Source organism: Pelobates fuscus, chromosome 6 (assembly GCF_036172605.1).
Source record: "Pelobates fuscus isolate aPelFus1 chromosome 6, aPelFus1.pri, whole genome shotgun sequence".
NCBI lineage: Eukaryota > Metazoa > Chordata > Amphibia > Anura > Pelobatidae > Pelobates > Pelobates fuscus.
The window spans coordinates 57,603,874-57,620,702 of record NC_086322.1 but is presented as its reverse complement, the minus strand read 5'-3'; the positions used below and the strand labels follow the sequence as shown (position 1 = coordinate 57,620,702).

The following is a 16,829-nucleotide window of genomic DNA, read 5'->3' as shown; positions in this document are numbered from 1 at the left end:
TTGTTATTGGGAAATTCACACATATTGAGGGGGAGCAGCTGTACAGTTGTATCTTGAAACATATCACTTAGAATATTCACTTATTTATTAACTACGCTTATATAGCACTTTTATGTTTAGTTTCTTTAGTATAAAAATGAGGAGACTTAATTTAAATGCTCATCTGCTAATACTACCAACCAAATCATCAATTATAGGAGTCCTATAATATATAGATCTTCTCAATATTACAATATAAGTAATACGATATACGATTTATGATATACAATATACTATTTTTTACAATCATATTATACATTTTCCCTTCATTACAAGTCCATATTATCCCTAAAAAACACGAAAGCTTACAAATAATATAAAAAGTATATAATAACAAAAATCAGAACCATGTAAAACTAAAAAGAGAGGCCTAAAAATGAAAAGCACAGACTGAAAGAACCTCATAGGGTGAAACACGTTTCAGGACGGAGGACACAGACAAATCGTTTATACATTTTGTTGCTCAATGCACGTTTTATTTGACTATATATTTTGCACTTGATCTGGCCATGGAAATTCATCTGCATATTCCTGGGAGAGTGATACTTATTAAAGAAGAAAGGCGCCACCCTAATTGACTTTAAGCTGGCTGTACCTGGAGCCAGGTTCACAGGCTTCATTCAAGGTGAGCTAATAAGCTTAAAATTGAGAGGCTGTTTATTTCTAAAATCTACTACACAAGTGTGTTTTTTTATTTGTGTACTCTTGCAGGAAAAAGCTAAAGAAATTAGGTGGTGTGCAGCCTTGAAGGCGCAGAAGCATTTGCGATTAGAGCCACACAATACACAGTATAATACTCATAGTATATTTTGTTTTATCATTTCAATATTTCACTATCATTTGTATGTTGTGTTACAAGTTTTATATGAGGACCCCCAGGTGAAACATGAGTATCTTTATTGAGCCATTTTGAACTCTTCACTCACACATTTATTTGGAGTAAGGGTTACACCAAATATTTGTACACTATTACATATGTTTTGACAGCTGACACATTTTCATTAAGTGCCAACACACACGCACCATTTCCACTTTTTTTTTTCTTTTTTGTAAATCCATGTTTCTGTTTTGTAATTCCACAGATGATACCACTGAACAGAGGTTGGGAAATAGAATCAGTAAGGAGCCAGATATCGATGAGTCAGGAGTAAACGGTGTACTACCAGGAATAGACCAAGGTCAGGATTACAGAGGTACGGAAATTTGAACAAACTATCTAAGATCGGTAATTCAGAACAATACAGAGTCAAAAACTAGACAAGGTCAAAACCAGGAGATCAGGAAAACTATATATATATATAAATATATATATATATATATATACATATATTATTTTTATTTATTATTATTATTTATGTATTTTATGTATACAACAGCAGATGGTATAGAAAGTTAAAAGTTAGCTTTTATTTTACATTTTGCAAAAAAAATCTACTTTTTAGTTTATCAATTAAATAAATCCTGATGAAAGTTTAGTTGATAAACTGAAATGTTGATTTTTTATTTTTGCAATATGTAAAATAAAATCTAACTTTTAACTTTCTATACTCACTCTCAATGTTTTAGCATGGAGATGAAATAAAATCAGATATGGGGATGTTAAGAACATTATATCTTTCAATAGATCCCCTTTTGCATATTGTATTGCCCTTTGTTATTTTTATTCCTACTTTTGCATCTTAATGCCTTTTTTGTGTTCTTCTACTGACTCTTGTGTCTCTTATCCTCCTTATTCATGTCTTTCCCATCTATAGTGTGTCATATCCCCCTTTGTCTCTCTCCTGTCTTATAAACCTCCTTATCTGTTTCATAACCCTTTTTGTGTATCTTACCGCCTGTGTCTTTTACTCCTCTCCCTTTGTATCCCTAAACCGCCTGTGTCTTTTACCCTTTCTGGGTTTCTTAACCATCTGTTGCTTACTCAAATGTGCCTATTACTCTCCCACCTTGTTGTTGGGGTTGGCTAAAGGAAAACAGGAGTAGAAAGTGGGAAGCATGGGTTAAAATCCCACTAGAGCCAGTCGGAGAGTGCTTCCTGACATTACCACCACCACCTAATGGAACACCTGTTTCCTGTCAGTCTTGCCAGGAGAGCTATTGTGAAACCTTTTGACTAAGCGACTATGGTCCAGTTCTGAGACCCCATTCGGGAGTTACCCTGCACAGCCACCATTAGCAGCTTTCCCTCTGTAACCCTGGTTCGGCACGTTCCCTTCATTTGAATAGAACTGAGCGCTAGCTCTCTGGCAGCCGTTCTCATGAACAAAACTACAAACGGTCCTCAGCGGTACTTAGCCATGACCGTTATGAAACTTATTTCATGATAAGGACTTTGTGGTTCCCCAGTCACTTCTACTTAACCGTGAATGTTATGGAACAGTTTTCGTCATGAGGCGACCTTGCGATTTCCAGACAACTTGGTCCGGAGTTTTGAACCACTTTGCAACCCGCCAGGAAAGCAGTTTTTGGAGGCAAGGAGCCTGAGACAAGGGGGAACTATATCTATCTGAGAGCCAGACAGAGCACCCCATATTTCGGTTGCAGGAGCTCCCGAAAGTTGACCGACAAAAGCACCAAACGCTCTGGAGCCTTTTGAGCCAGGACCACGCAATCGGCCAGTCAGAACTTTGACACAATGGTGTTTCGCCTATGCTGCATGGATCTGAGCACTATTTGGACAACGTGGGCCTCAGATCAGGGCTGCTTGGGTATGTAGGACCTGTGGGGCTGTTATATGTTTTTAGATGTTTTGGGGTACTTGCATGTTTTTGTGTTTGGCTCTCTGTTCCTGGGAGATAATAGCTTACCGGTCTTTAACTCAATTACCTCCCAGGCACAGAGATCTCTGGAAGGGTCTTGGATTGTATTATTTGGAGACCCCCCGGTTGAGGGTTGTGTATATAAGAAAGCAACGTGGCCATAATAAAGCAGTTCCTTTTTACCCTTCACTCAGTCTGGACTAGTGTTTGGGTAGATCAGCTATACTCTCTGCAGGAGAGCTTAATCACTTGAAGCTGTAGCCATGACCCTGTTGCAGGGTGGGAAGCGATGTTGAGACCCCAGCTAAGCTGTGGCGACTAGGGGCTGAAGCCGGCTGTTCGTCACAGACATTTCCTATTAAAAGTACCTTATTTACACTGTTTAAATTGCAATGGGGAATTTTAGCAATCCTTCTTTAACAAGAAGATTGTGGCTAAGACCTGAGTGTAGTCCTTGTTTTTACATGTTATTAAATCCCTGATATTGACACGAATAGGGTCCTTGCAAGCATGAAATCGAGGAGACTTAATTTATATGCTCAGTTCATTTGCTAATATTGCCAACCAAACCATCATTCAGTCTCTTGTTTTTATTCCTTCCCTATTTGGGAAAAAAGAGAAATTCCAGTTCTGCCGTAAATCTACTAAATGGTGAGTTGTGAACCTGCTTTCACCAGTGTGTTCTCTTAATCTGATTTTTAATCATCTCCCACTCATTTCAACATAATGGAGTCAACATGGAAAATCCAGTGTGAAAATAACATGTTTGTTGGACTTTAAGTGAATAAATCTTCTTCGCACTCCATTTACAGATCTTACATGCTGCACATCCACCACAAAAAAAAAAATATTTTTTGTATATATTGTTTTTATTAGAGTTTTCTTTTGTAAATTTAAGAATTACAACAGTTAGTTACATGCATAGTTAAATACAGTTAGCAATGTTACAAGCATAATAATAAAGTTTCAGTAAAAGTTACTTAACATAAAAATATATAAGATAAAAATAACACAAAAAAAAGGGAGACCCAGGTGATTCTAATGGTTTGTAGGCTTGTTGAGTTTAACATCTCATTTTTGGAGAAACTGCTTTGTGTTTGTAGCCAAATGATTAGACATTCAAGTAAGTTAATTGTAAATAGTCAACCACGTACAACCTCAGGGGTAGTTCATTATAAGGGTTGAGTACTTTAGAGTGTGGGGAAGGCTGGCAGAGAAATACGTGTTTGGTACAAGGCTCCCACGTATGTAGATATTTCCCATATCTTTTCTCCAATTACTATTTCAGTTCCTCGTATTTCCTTTTTTTTATTTATTTTATTTTTATTTCGTTTTTGCGCATTGAACATATTGAATTATAAACTGTGGTTAGACAATAGTCTTTAAAAGGAGAAATAACATTATCCATAATACATAAGACATTTTACATAATACTTAATACATAATACATAATACATAATACATATTACATAATGCTTACATACACGTCGTTGGTAATACAATTGTGGTTGCTTGTGGTACAAAACCGATGTATTTGTTATTTCATTATATGGTGGGTATATCCGTGGGATAACCTGGTCTAGGATTGAACCCGTTATATTTCTAGGTTAGTTTGAGCCCAACATAAAGGAGTTCCATGGGTACCAGATTGATTTATTTATATTAGATTTGCCTAAGGAAGACATCCTCAAATCCTCCATTCTGCGGATTGTTTCAATTTTCTGAAACCATTCTCTCCTTGATGGTCTCGTGTTGGTTTTCCAGAGTCCTGCAACAACTAGTTTAGCTGCAGTTAGCAAATAAAAGATTAAGGAGTTTTTAAATTTAGGTATCGACAAGGGAGTATGATAGAATAAGAGTGTCTCAGGACTAAAAGGTAAACGGATACCGCTTGTCAGTTCCGTGACTCTCTGCACTTCTCTCCAAAATCCCTCCACCTTACTACATTCCCACCAGATGTGTTTGTAGGTGCCCTTTACTGTTGTGCATCTCCAACAATGAGAAGACACGTTTGGGTCGAATTTGTTAATATCCACAGGAGTGGTGTACCATTGGGCCAGGAATTTGTAGTTTATTTCTTGTAGTGCTATGCTAGAGTGGGATTTCATCATTTTATTGAATATCAGTGTCCATTGAGACTCTTCCACTGGGGAGAGGAACCATGTGCTATTTCGTATCGTGTACCATGGGAGATTACCATTAGTGTTTTTCTGTAACATGTGATAACATGTGGAAATTGTTTTCGTTCTAGGTGGAGAAGAACACATATTTTCAAAGCGAGTGGGCTCTCTAGGTTGCCATGTAAGGAGCCCTTCAGTAGACAGAAAATGTTTTATCTGGATGTATTGGAAAGTTTGTGTCAACGTGGGGTGTGTTAATTCTTGGAAAGTGTTTAGTGGTAGAACGCCACTTGATGACATCAGGTCTTGTAGCGTTAGGCCTCTATCCCTGGATTTAGGTATTATATTGGCCAGATATGGAAGCTCGTTTCCCAGGGGGAATTTTGGATTTTGTGATATTGGGTAAAATGGGGAAGGTGTTGGTGAAAAGTCAGGATATGTATATATCTTTTTCCACGTATGTAGAGTGGCCGATATTGTGGGTAAATCTCTAGCTAACCCTCCCTTGTTTCCCGATATAATCCAGGGGAGGGATTTCAGAGGAGTTTGTATTTGAGATTGTTCTATGTATACCCATGCTTTTGTATTGCCCTCTTTGGACCATTCCAGGATCCTTCCTAGGTGTACAGCCTTGTGATAGTTTTGTATGTTGGGGCAACCCAGGCCACCTCCCGTCTTAGGTTTGGTCAATAGGCTAAATGCAATTCTCGGACGCCTGTGCGCCCAAATAAATGAGGTGAGCATAGATTGGATGGTTCTAAAGAAAATGTTGGGGATATGTATTGGAATTGTGTTCAGAAGATATAGAATTCGTGGTAGGATGTTCATGGAGATAATGTTTATTCTCCCCATCCACCTGAAGTGCGGTCTGTCCCACCTATCTAGATCTTTTCGGATTGTCGTTATGAGGTCGGGGAAGTTTTCTTTGTAAAGTGTTTTGTGTGTTTTGGTGATATTGATCCCTAGGTATCTAATAGCATGGGGGGCCCACTGAAACGGATAGATTTGTTTTAATTTCTCAACTTGATTTAGAGGCGTGTTGATGTTAAGAATCTCGCATTTGTCAGTGTTAATTTTGAAGTTGGAAAGTGAGCTGTATTCTTCCATTGTTTTTGTTAGGTGAGGTAGGCTAAGTAAGGGATTCTCAATCGTGAAAAGTAAGTCGTCAGCGAATGCCGAGACTTTGTATTCTTGTTGTTGCACTTTAATACCTCTAATGTCTGAGAGGTGTCTGACTGCCTGAAGTAGGGGTTCTAGTGTTAATATAAAGAGCAGAGGGGACAGGGGGCACCCTTGTCGTGTCCCATTGCTTATGGTGAAGGGTTTGGAAAGTTGTCCATTAACTTTAAGTCTGGCTGTGGGTTTTGAGTAAATCGCTCTTATCCATTGATTCCATCTTTTGCCGAAACCTAGTGTCTCAAGTGTGTTGAACATAAATGTCCAGTTTACCCTGTCAAATGCCTTTTCGGCGTCTATTGACAGGAGTAGTGTTGGGTGTGGGTTATGTTTTGTAGCGTAGATTAAGTTTACGATTTTAGAAGTATTGTCCTTTGCCTCTCTGGCTGGGACAAAGCCTGCTTGGTCGGGGTGTATCAAATCCTGGAGAAAGGGCTTAAGTCTGGTCGCTAACATTTTTGTGAATAATTTTATATCCACGTTTATTAGGGATATTGGTCTGTAACTTGCACATTTTTCTATATCCTTTCCTGGCTTGGGTAATAGTGTAATGGTTGCCTCTAGAGCTTGGCTCGGAATATGTTCATGGTGAGGAATCGAATTTAATGCCTCAAGTAGGTGGGGGGTGAGTTCCTGTCGGAACATTTTGTAGTAGGAAGCCGAGAAACCATCAGGTCCTGGGCTTTTGTTATGCGGTGTTTGTTTGATTGCTATGTTTAGTTCTTCTGTTGTGAATGGTTCTTCTAGAGATTTTGTTGCTGCTAGAGGGAGGATTCTGTCAAATTTGTTTTCTAAATAGTGTTTAATATCGTTGGAGTTGTTTTTTTGTTCCTTTAAATTATATAGGGAGGTGTAATATTCATGGAAGGTGTCAGCTATATCTTCTGTCGTGTGGGCGTACGAATCGTCTGATCGCTTGATTTTAGGAATATACGTGAGTGTTTGTTTTTGTTTCAAGGCATTTGCCAGGAATTTACCGCATCTATCCCCTTGGGCATAATGTAGCTGTTTAGTCCAAAGGATTGATCTTTTCGCGTTATCTTGTAGAAGAGATTTAAGATCAGTTCTCAGGGCCAACAGTGTGCGGTAGGTTGCTTCTGTCATATCTGTTTTATGTGAGCTTTCTATTTGTGAAATTTGGTCTTGTAGGTCATCAATTTGTTTGTGTTTTTCCCGTTTGATTTGGGCACCCCATTTGATCAGTTCCCCCCTGACTACTGCTTTATGTGCTTCCCATTGTGTATATGCGGTAGTGTCTGAGGTTTTGTTTTCTTTGAAATAAAACTTTAGCACTTTGTTGATTGAATCTTTAACCTTTTTTGTTTGCAGTAAATTGGGGTTGAGTTTCCAGGTCCCTTTGGGGCGGGGGAGAGATGGTATGGTCAATGTGAGGTGTATTGGTGAGTGATCAGACCACGTTATCGGTCCAATGGATGTGTCAGAAACTAGGCTCAGATCTCTGTGTCCTACTAGAAAATAATCGATTCTGGAATAAGCTTTGTTGGGAATGGAATAGTAAGTATAATCCTTAGTTGTTGGGTGGAAGACCCTCCAACAGTCGGATAGTTGGTGAGTCTTGATAATATGCTGCATTTGGATCCTAGATGCATTGAGATGTGTGCTCTGGGTGGAGGTACTGTCCTTTTTGGCGTCTAGGGAGACATTAAAGTCTCCCCCTATAATTAGTATACCGTTTGCAGGTTGTTTGATTTTTGCCATGATTTTTCTAAGCGTCCCGCACTGGTGTTTATTTGGGAGGTAAATGGCTACTAGTGTGACAAATTCTGCCCCTATGGTTCCTTGTAATATAATGTATCTCCCTGTGTCATCTGTTATGTGGGAGGAATAGGTGAAGGGGATGTGCTTGCCTATTAGTATAGCCACCCCTCTTGATTTGCTGAGATTATAGTTATTATAGTATATGTTGGGGAAGTTTGGGTGTTTAAGTTTAGGAGCGTCAGGGCCCTTGAGATGTGTTTCTTCAAGAAACGCTATGTCTGTTTTATTCTTCGTTAACTCGGTTAGTACCATTTTTCTTTTCTCGGGGGTATTCAGCCCTCTGACATTCATAGAGCATATACGGAGGGAGCCCATGGTTGGGTAAATTCCTTTACACAATTTCTGTATTTAAACGGTGTATATGTTGGAGCTGGGTGGCCAGGTGAGTTTGTGCTGCGTGTATTAAACCCACGGAACTGGGAGGATTTCGTACGTGTGTGTATGTAAGCAAAGAGAGGCCAATATTTGGCCGAACAGAACAGAGTATTATAAACAAGATAAACAAATATCAATAACTATATACAAATCGATTTCTTAAGTGTGTCGAGTTTGACGTACTACGAGAAGATGTTCAGCAAAAGGTGTGAACCTTCTCGTGTGATTATAGAGGTTTACTTTCTACGCGCTACTAAAGCAGCCGGGGGGTCTGTCTTGTGTTAGACCTCTATCAAGGAGACGGTACCAGGCCTGGGAGTTACCAGCAAATATAACTGGTACAGGAAGTGATTAATTTTATGATGTGAATTTCTTTAATTTAGTGGGTACCGCTCAGTGCCCTATTGGGCTGTTAGCTGTGTCCTGAGGGGACACTGGCACTGTCTAGTTGTTGTTGGTTCGTTATCTAGTGGGATTGCGTGTCTAATGACGCCTTAGCTGCTAAGTAGCATCCCTAGTGGCGAATTAAAGACGCATTACGTTCACAACTGGTCTAATTCTAATTTAGGGCTTATTTACTGTTCAAATGGTTAGTTTTAGGATGGAGGGGCAGCGTGTGTTGTCTGTAGCATTATAGGATATGCCGCCTGTTAGGATATCGGGTGTTTTCAAATACATTGAGTGAATATACAGCATGCATGCATTTGATACAACAGTACAGTTTAGAAGGCTAATATAATAGTTACTATCACATTATTCATATATTTGTAGATCAATTCAAACATGTGGTAGTCGTTTTTCATAGTTACCCTTTCCCAGACTGAGGGTTAAGCTTGTGTGGTAATAAAGTTCTACCGTGTCTCTCGGTTATAGTGTTGAGTCTTTTGTCCCTATTGTTGTGCAATATTATCAGTTTATCTTCCTCGGGGTCATCTGGTGTTTTCTTGATCGCAGAAAGGGCGAGTCTGGTGGTGACTTCCATGAGGCTCTTTTCCGTGTGTCCGCTGCTGGGATGGTTTGTCTTGGGTTTTGTGGCCTCAGTTTTTCTGGTTCGGACACATCATACCAATCTGGTATATCTATATTAGGCAGTCCTAGTCTGTGTGTAAAGGTGTCCACATCTGCAGCCGACGTTAAAGTTGCTTGGATGCCCTGGTGAGAGGCTGTGAGGGAGAAGGGGAAACCCCAGCGGTATTTGATATTTGCTTGTTGCATGGCCATGGTGAGGGGCCTTAGGGTTCTCCTACCCCTTAAAGTCATCCATGCCAGATCTGGTAAAATCAATATTTTCGAATTATTGAAGGTTATGTCTGTAGTGTCTCTGGCGTTTCTCATTATAGCCTCCTTTTCTGTGTAGTAATGTACTCTGCAGATTATGTCTCTGGGGGAGTCCTGTGGTAGGCCTTTTGGCCTTAGCGCCCTATGGGCTCTGTCCAGTATAATTGGGGTGTCTTCAGGTCTCTGTAAAATTTTGTTAAACAGGGATTGGAGTATTTGTGACAGGTTTTCAGAGTTTCCCTGTGATTCTGGAAGCCCTCTGATTCTGACGTTATTCCTCCTCCCCCTGTTGTCTAAATCTTCTGTATTTTTCATGGTAAACATAATTTTAGAATCAGTTTTCATTTGGCTTTGTTCTAGTTGAAGGATTCTGACTAGCATCTGGTCTCTGTCTTCCTCTAGGTCCCCCACCCTAGTGTTCACTTGCCTGATATCTGCCGACAGCGTGGAAACTTGGTCTTGAACGGCTGATTCCAGCTTAGATATCATTCCAGCCAGCTCTTCTCTTGATGGTAAGTGCTTGAGTGTTTCTCTGATGCTAGCTAGGCCATCTGATATTTCGTTGGATGGAGTGGGGGCCTCCGGGGCTGTGCATTGTCGAGCGGCCTCGTGTGTGGAAACGGGTGCCGCCATCTTGTCTGCTAGGCCTTCTCCGAGGATTTTTACCGTGTCTCGGAAGTATTTATCGAGGCCGGTAGAATTTTTCGGGTTCTCGGGGTTGAGGGTGTTCGTGGCCGGGTCGGTTTTCCTTTTGTTGCCCATTTAGTGCCTAAAGATGTGTTTATTAGCCAGTTCTTTTATTTCGCCGGTCGGGAGCTCCGAGCAAGTGCGACCGCTCACATCGAGTATCAAGCCACGCCCCCAGTTCCTCGTATTTCCTAATTTGTTCGATGGATAAATACCACTCTATTAATGGATGGATACCACTCTATCTCACTGGTCTTACATGTTCCCAACTTGCCCCTTTACAGTCTATAATGAATGCGGCGGCGAGGCTCATCTTGTCCGCAGCTCCCACGCCTCCCCTTTGTCAGTCCTTACATTGGATACCATAAGATATAGGACTCAATTTAAGAATCTGATACTTGATTACAAATCTCTACACAATGCTGCTCTGACCTACTTATCCTCACTAATACACAAATGTGTCCTGTCTAGGCACCTACGCTCTGCCGGAGACCTACGTCAATCCCCTGTTTGTACTCCTACCTCTGATGCTCACCTTAAAGACTTCTCTAGGGCTGCACCATTCCTATGGAATGCCATTCCCCTCTCTGTTAGACTTTCGCCCAATCTCCACTCCTTCAAAAAATCTTTGAAACCTTACTTCTTTAGGAAAGCATATCAATTAAACAGCTTTCCCTCCCTGCTCCCTGATTCTGCTCCAGCAACTGTCATCAAAACAAAATACTAAGCCCTAAATGAACACTATCCTAGCACCATATGATTCGTCTCCCAGGTTTGAATTTGTGTAGGACACACCAATATTAAGTACTGTGAAGTAGTGTTGGACTTAACACAATATAGCCATATGGTGTAAGTGAATCCCAATATTTGTTTGCTGAGCTAGGTGATTTTAAGAAGCCTTATAGAATTTAGAAATTTATTTTTATATGTGTGCTGTTTCTTAATCTGTATTATGTATACATTTTCGTCACTACGGCAGCACCATTCCTGCAAGATGCATGTTCTGGATGTGCCCCCAATTCCCTTTTGTCTTTACTATAAAAATGAAATAAAGGCTGATCAGTGTCCATGCCCAGGTATTTCTCAAGATGGAACACTATACAGAGATAACCTAATTGATCTGAGCACCTCTCAGTACAACACACACATTTTTACCTATAATTCCATAAACATTACATGCTGGGAAGGAGCAGAAGTAGAGGAACATAGATATCCTGCTGGAGTTAGAAACAGCACCAAACTATATTCTGTAGTAACAAACTCTATCATGACTCTTGGTGGAAAGAGAATTTGAAATCAGAAGAAGTACATCAACTAATGAAAAATAACTTAAACAAAAACTAATGGCTAATATCACTATAGGCCAACTGAGAGCAGATGCCCTGCTAAGTGAATGGAACACAGGAGGAAAACAAAATTGCTCAGAGACTTGACACCATGGGACACTTGCACTAAACCAAAATGTATAGCTTTAATAATAGGGACACTCTGGTCACCATCCAAATCTAAAAGTTGCTATGGTGCCAGGAAACCCCTGGGTGCACTCTTACCTGAAAGGGTAAAACCATTCCACAACGTTGCCTCCAGCACCAATCAGCAGGTCCACCAGGCGACATCCGTCTTCTGAATCTCTGTTTCAGGAAGCGCATAGGTAATGGTTGCTGCTGATTGGCTTAGAGTGGTCAGCTGATGCCCGGCGGCACTCCACGCTTTCTGAAACTGAGATCAGAAGCCAGATACTGCCTGGGGAGCTGCTGATCGGCACTGAAGGCAACCACTGAAGTATGGTTTATCCCTGAAATGTAAGAGTGCACCCAGGGGGCCTACTGGCAGCATAACAGCTTAATTTAGTTGAAATTGTTATTTTAACCGGAGTGTCCTTTTAACTCTACATATTATGTGCATACTGGCAAAGCAAGAAACCCCTGTAATATAACTACAGAGACATTGGTAACAAAATGAATCTTTATTTGGTTCTATTCCAACTGTAGTCTACCATTACACTCCTTGCTCTCTTTGGTATGACAATACCAATCAAGACTTCAACTGGCAACCTAAAGTTGTTGATCAAGGGTTCTTGCTTCATTCCAGACTTCCAGGAATGTGGTGCATAATAAAAAATTATAATTACTAAGGTAAATTATGCTGTTTATTCCCTGTATCGGAAATGTTTTAGTGATGGTATAAAATATACAATAGATACTGTAATTAATAGTATAAAAAAATTAATAATATTTAAATTCAAAAAAAGATAGACCTTGTGACTATCTGAAGTGGAATCCGAAAAATATTGCTGGAATGCCATATGCAGCTGCATCCTGGCCTACAAATAATACTTTTTTAGACAAAATGTATATTGGCATGCCAACTATTTTTCCAGATTAATGTACATTAAGGCCTCTGTCTCGCAGTAGACGGAAATTGCTCAATAAATCATATTCCTTCATATATACTGGACAAGTACTTGTAGATGCAATCCAAGTAGTGGCCAGAATTTTTGGTCTTACTAGTGAAACATTACGCAATGGCATTATAGTACTTAAAGAACATATGATTACACTAACAATAGCAATAATGAATGAAGTACCATCTTTAAAAGAAAGAATCCACTACGATTACTATCAAATCCGAAACTACCCGGTATTCATTTACGTTTGCAGTGATATGATTGACACAAATCTGATTAACATAAGTGGAAGATAATATCCAATCAAGGAGCATAACTATTAATGTGAAAAAAAAATATTATAAGATAGGTACAAGGAAAATAGATATCTCACAATGCATATCAAAAAGGATCAAAACATGCTGGTAATGTACAAAAAGTTATCAGAGGTACTAAGTAGTAAGCAAATACCTAAATATTAATGTAATAAGTAATTGATAGAGATATCAAATCCTAACAGCCACCCAAAAAATTAATAATAAAAGCACAAATTCCTTGTGGTAATGACCCTGCAACATCTACTGATTGTTTAATCGATATTGAACAAGTAGAAAGTGGTTATTTGTACTTTGAACCTCTAGGAAATGGATCATATATAATTATGAGTTCATATTCTGGTTGTAACATACCCCCATTTCAACAAGACATAGCTACAACAGATTATGATATCTGTTGTTACAGGAACATGTTAAAACTCCCTATACAATTAAAATACATATACCTCCAATATCTGTAAAGCTACCATTTATGAATGCTTTTTGGGCTCATTTACAAAAATTCTAAATCACCTTACACTCCACCCACAAACAAGTTGAAAACATACTCAAAGGCATTCTATAGTGCCAGGAATACAAACCTGTATTCCTGGAACTAAAGCTCCCTCTGTCTCCCTCGCGCCTCGCATCTGGGTGACTATAGTTTCCATTTAAAAAAGTGAGATTAACATTGTTAAGCATCCAGTTTCTTGAACGTGACTTCTAGTGGTGGAGCTACCACCCATGCAACCGGTGTGGCTGCTCTGGGGCCTATATGCTTTGGTGGCCCATCAGGTGGCCCATACACTTAGGGCCGCTCAATGGTTATAAATTGTAATATCTGTGCCTGGGAGGAAGTGACAGCCAGTCACTTCGTCCCAGTTTCAAACATAGCGCCACGCAGGAGGCAGAAGGGTGGCTGGAAATTTTAAAATTATGAAATGTATGTGTTTATGTATATCAGATTGTACGTGTATGTATCTATGTCAAGTTGTGTGTATGTTTCAGTGTGTGCATCTGAGTGTGTGTGCGTCAGTGTGTGTGTGTGTGTGTGTGTGTATGTGTGTGCATGCATCTGTATGTCAAGGTGAGTATATGTCAGTGTGTGTATATATGTGTCCGGGTGTGCATCTGTATATGTGTGTGTGCATTTGTGTGTCAGGATGTGCATCTGTCTATTTGTATGTGCATCTGTGAGTAAGGGAGGGCATGTGTGTGTCTATATGTCAGTGTGTGTATCTGGGTCAGAGTGTGTGAATGTGGCAGTCTGAATATCTGTGTATGTGTGTGTCAGTGTGTGCATCTGTGTATCAGAGTGTGCATCTGTGTGTGGGTTTATATGTCAGTGTGTGTATCTGTGTGCCGGGTGTTTGCATGTGTCAGTGTGTGCATCTGTGTTTCAGGGTGTGCATCTGTCTATGTGTATGAGCATCTGTGAGTTAGGCAGTTCATGTCTGTGTCAGTGTGTTAATCTGTGTCAGCGTGTGTGCATGTGTCAGTCTGTGTGTGTCAGTCTGTGCATCTGTGTGTCAGGGTGTGTGCATTTGTCAGTGTGCATATGTCAAGGCGTGTATCTCTGTCAGTGTGTGTATATCTGTGTGTGTGTCAGTGTGTATATGAATTTGTGTGTATGTGTCAATGTGTTTATATGTGTGTATCTGTGTGTTAATGTGTTTGTATATCTGTGTAAGTATATATGTGTGTATGTGCAAATATCCAAGCAATCAAACACCAACACAACATGCAAACACACTCCTGCAATTTAACACAAATATTACATACAAACACACCACTGCATTCAAACTCCAAAATTATATACAAACACACCCCTTCACTCAAACAACAATACTATACACAATTGTACATCCACATTTAAAAGCCAGCATTACATATAACCACACACCTGTAAACACAAACATTACAAACACACCGATGTATTAAAATACAGACAAGCACCCATCAATCAAACACAAACACTACACACAAGTACACCCCAACATGCACATATATGCTCTATACAAAACATGCTTACATTCTAACACACCAGCCCTGCTCACAAATGCAACCCTGCAAGGATGGGCAAATTGTAGATCCCCAGCTGGCATAGCATCATTGGAGTTGTATGACAGATAGGGATCTACCTTTTGGCCACTCCTGCACTAGAGGGGGGTCCAAAAAACTTGGTAAGTCACTTGCCCCAATTTTATCTACAGTAGATTTTTTTTTTCCCCCAAAGAGTAGCCAAAACTTTAGCAAATATCGGTAAAACTGGTTTTGGAACAGGTTTTGGTATTTTAAACTATTAATGATAACGATAGTTATATTTTTACTGATCGTAACTTGGAGGACAGTTTCTCAAATCCCTAAGAGAACAAAGAAGAATAAATCATTTTCATATCTATCTGTTTCCAATTATCAACTATTCCAGAGAGATCTTGAGAGATAATACAAAAAAGATAATTTTTTACATTTAATGAGATTGTGCAAGGAAACTACCATTTTACATATCAATGTAAAAATACCACAGGTACTTTGCTAATTCAAATAATCCCTATATATTTAGGCCAATATCAGAGAGATTGTCATTATTTCTATTCAATCTATATTCATTATAGGTGATGCTGAAAGAAAATCTGCAACCAATTCTAGCCAAATACCCAGATGTCCTCAAAACTCCACCTCCAACAATTTATCTGAGGAATCTGATATACAACAGTTCATTGAAAAATTTAACCTATCCCTCTTTCCAGGATCCGTACAAGCAAGTTATGCCCCAGAGTTTGAGGACCTTCTTGAATCTTAAACAACATCCTTGCTCAAAACTTTTAACCAACCTCCTTTTCAATGCAAAGATCAAACAAAATATGTTTTTTTCAGATAATGACCATGATCAAAGACAAAAACGCCAATTGTTTTAGTCTAGTGATAACAAATCAGGGTATGTCACATTATCTTTTGGTCATTGCCTTGATGGTTTGTCAAGGTCACGTTTGTTTTTCTGTTTTTTTTCTTAACATGAACTGATTTTAAACCTAGGTCTAGGATTAAAATCAATATATATATATATGTTTTGATCAATATTAGAAAAAGGCTGATGGAGAATATGTTTTTGCAACTGCATTAATACAAGACTGAGAGATTCTCTTGTACAATCAGGAGGGTATGTTATTCTATTTTACTTATAATGCAAATATATGCATTTAACTTTATTCACTCTGCTTTCATTATTATAATGGATTGTAAAAAAATTATATTGTCTGTATTCATTTATATACAATAAAATATTTTAAATACAAAAGATATTGCTTCCAAATCCCTATTTTTATTGTATTCTTAATTATTTATATAATATAAAGAGAGAAACGTATCCATCTGTATAACATTTGTGCTAAATTAGTTGTACAGTTAGCCCTGATAAGTTCTAAGTAAATAAGACAATATAGATGTAATATGGGTATCGCTGTGATCACAGGTTGGGGATATTGCTCAACCAGAGACCAAATAGAATAAAATAATTAACATTTACCTACTTAAAGAAGGTATTGGTATGGATACAACCATATAATATAACTCTATACAGCCGTGCTCCAAACACCAATATAGTGGGATATACTTATGTAAATAAATGGTATCAAAAACATATTTCCAAGTGACTCCAAATAATGTACCAGTACATATTGAAAGAAAAAATCATAACAAATAATAGTGCATCCCTATTTATAATAATAGTATAAAATATATTTGAAAAGCTACCACTCACATCCTAAAGAGCTGACCACACAGCTCACTAGATTGCATGCGATGGATAAAGCCTCTTAGAATGGTCAAACTTTATTTATATACTTATGATTAAAACCAATCAGCGAAATTAGAACTGCTTACAAGATTTTGGTGGTGAAAATATGCGGGCATAAGC

The 16,829-nt window shown here is 38.9% G+C and overlaps 1 protein-coding gene across 1 annotated transcript in view; it reads left to right on the top strand.

The window, feature by feature from the left end:
• LOC134615356 (uncharacterized) overlaps positions 1 to 15,853 on the top strand; it is a 59,203-nt gene extending 43,350 nt beyond the window's left edge. The window contains exons 9-10 of the mRNA XM_063459860.1: positions 1,122 to 1,232; positions 15,529 to 15,853. Coding sequence (XP_063315930.1) covers positions 1,122 to 1,232; positions 15,529 to 15,716 — 299 coding nt within the window. The 3' untranslated portion in view covers positions 15,717 to 15,853. The remainder of the gene's footprint in view (positions 1 to 1,121; positions 1,233 to 15,528) is intronic.
• The last annotated feature ends 976 nt before the right edge of the window (positions 15,854 to 16,829 follow it).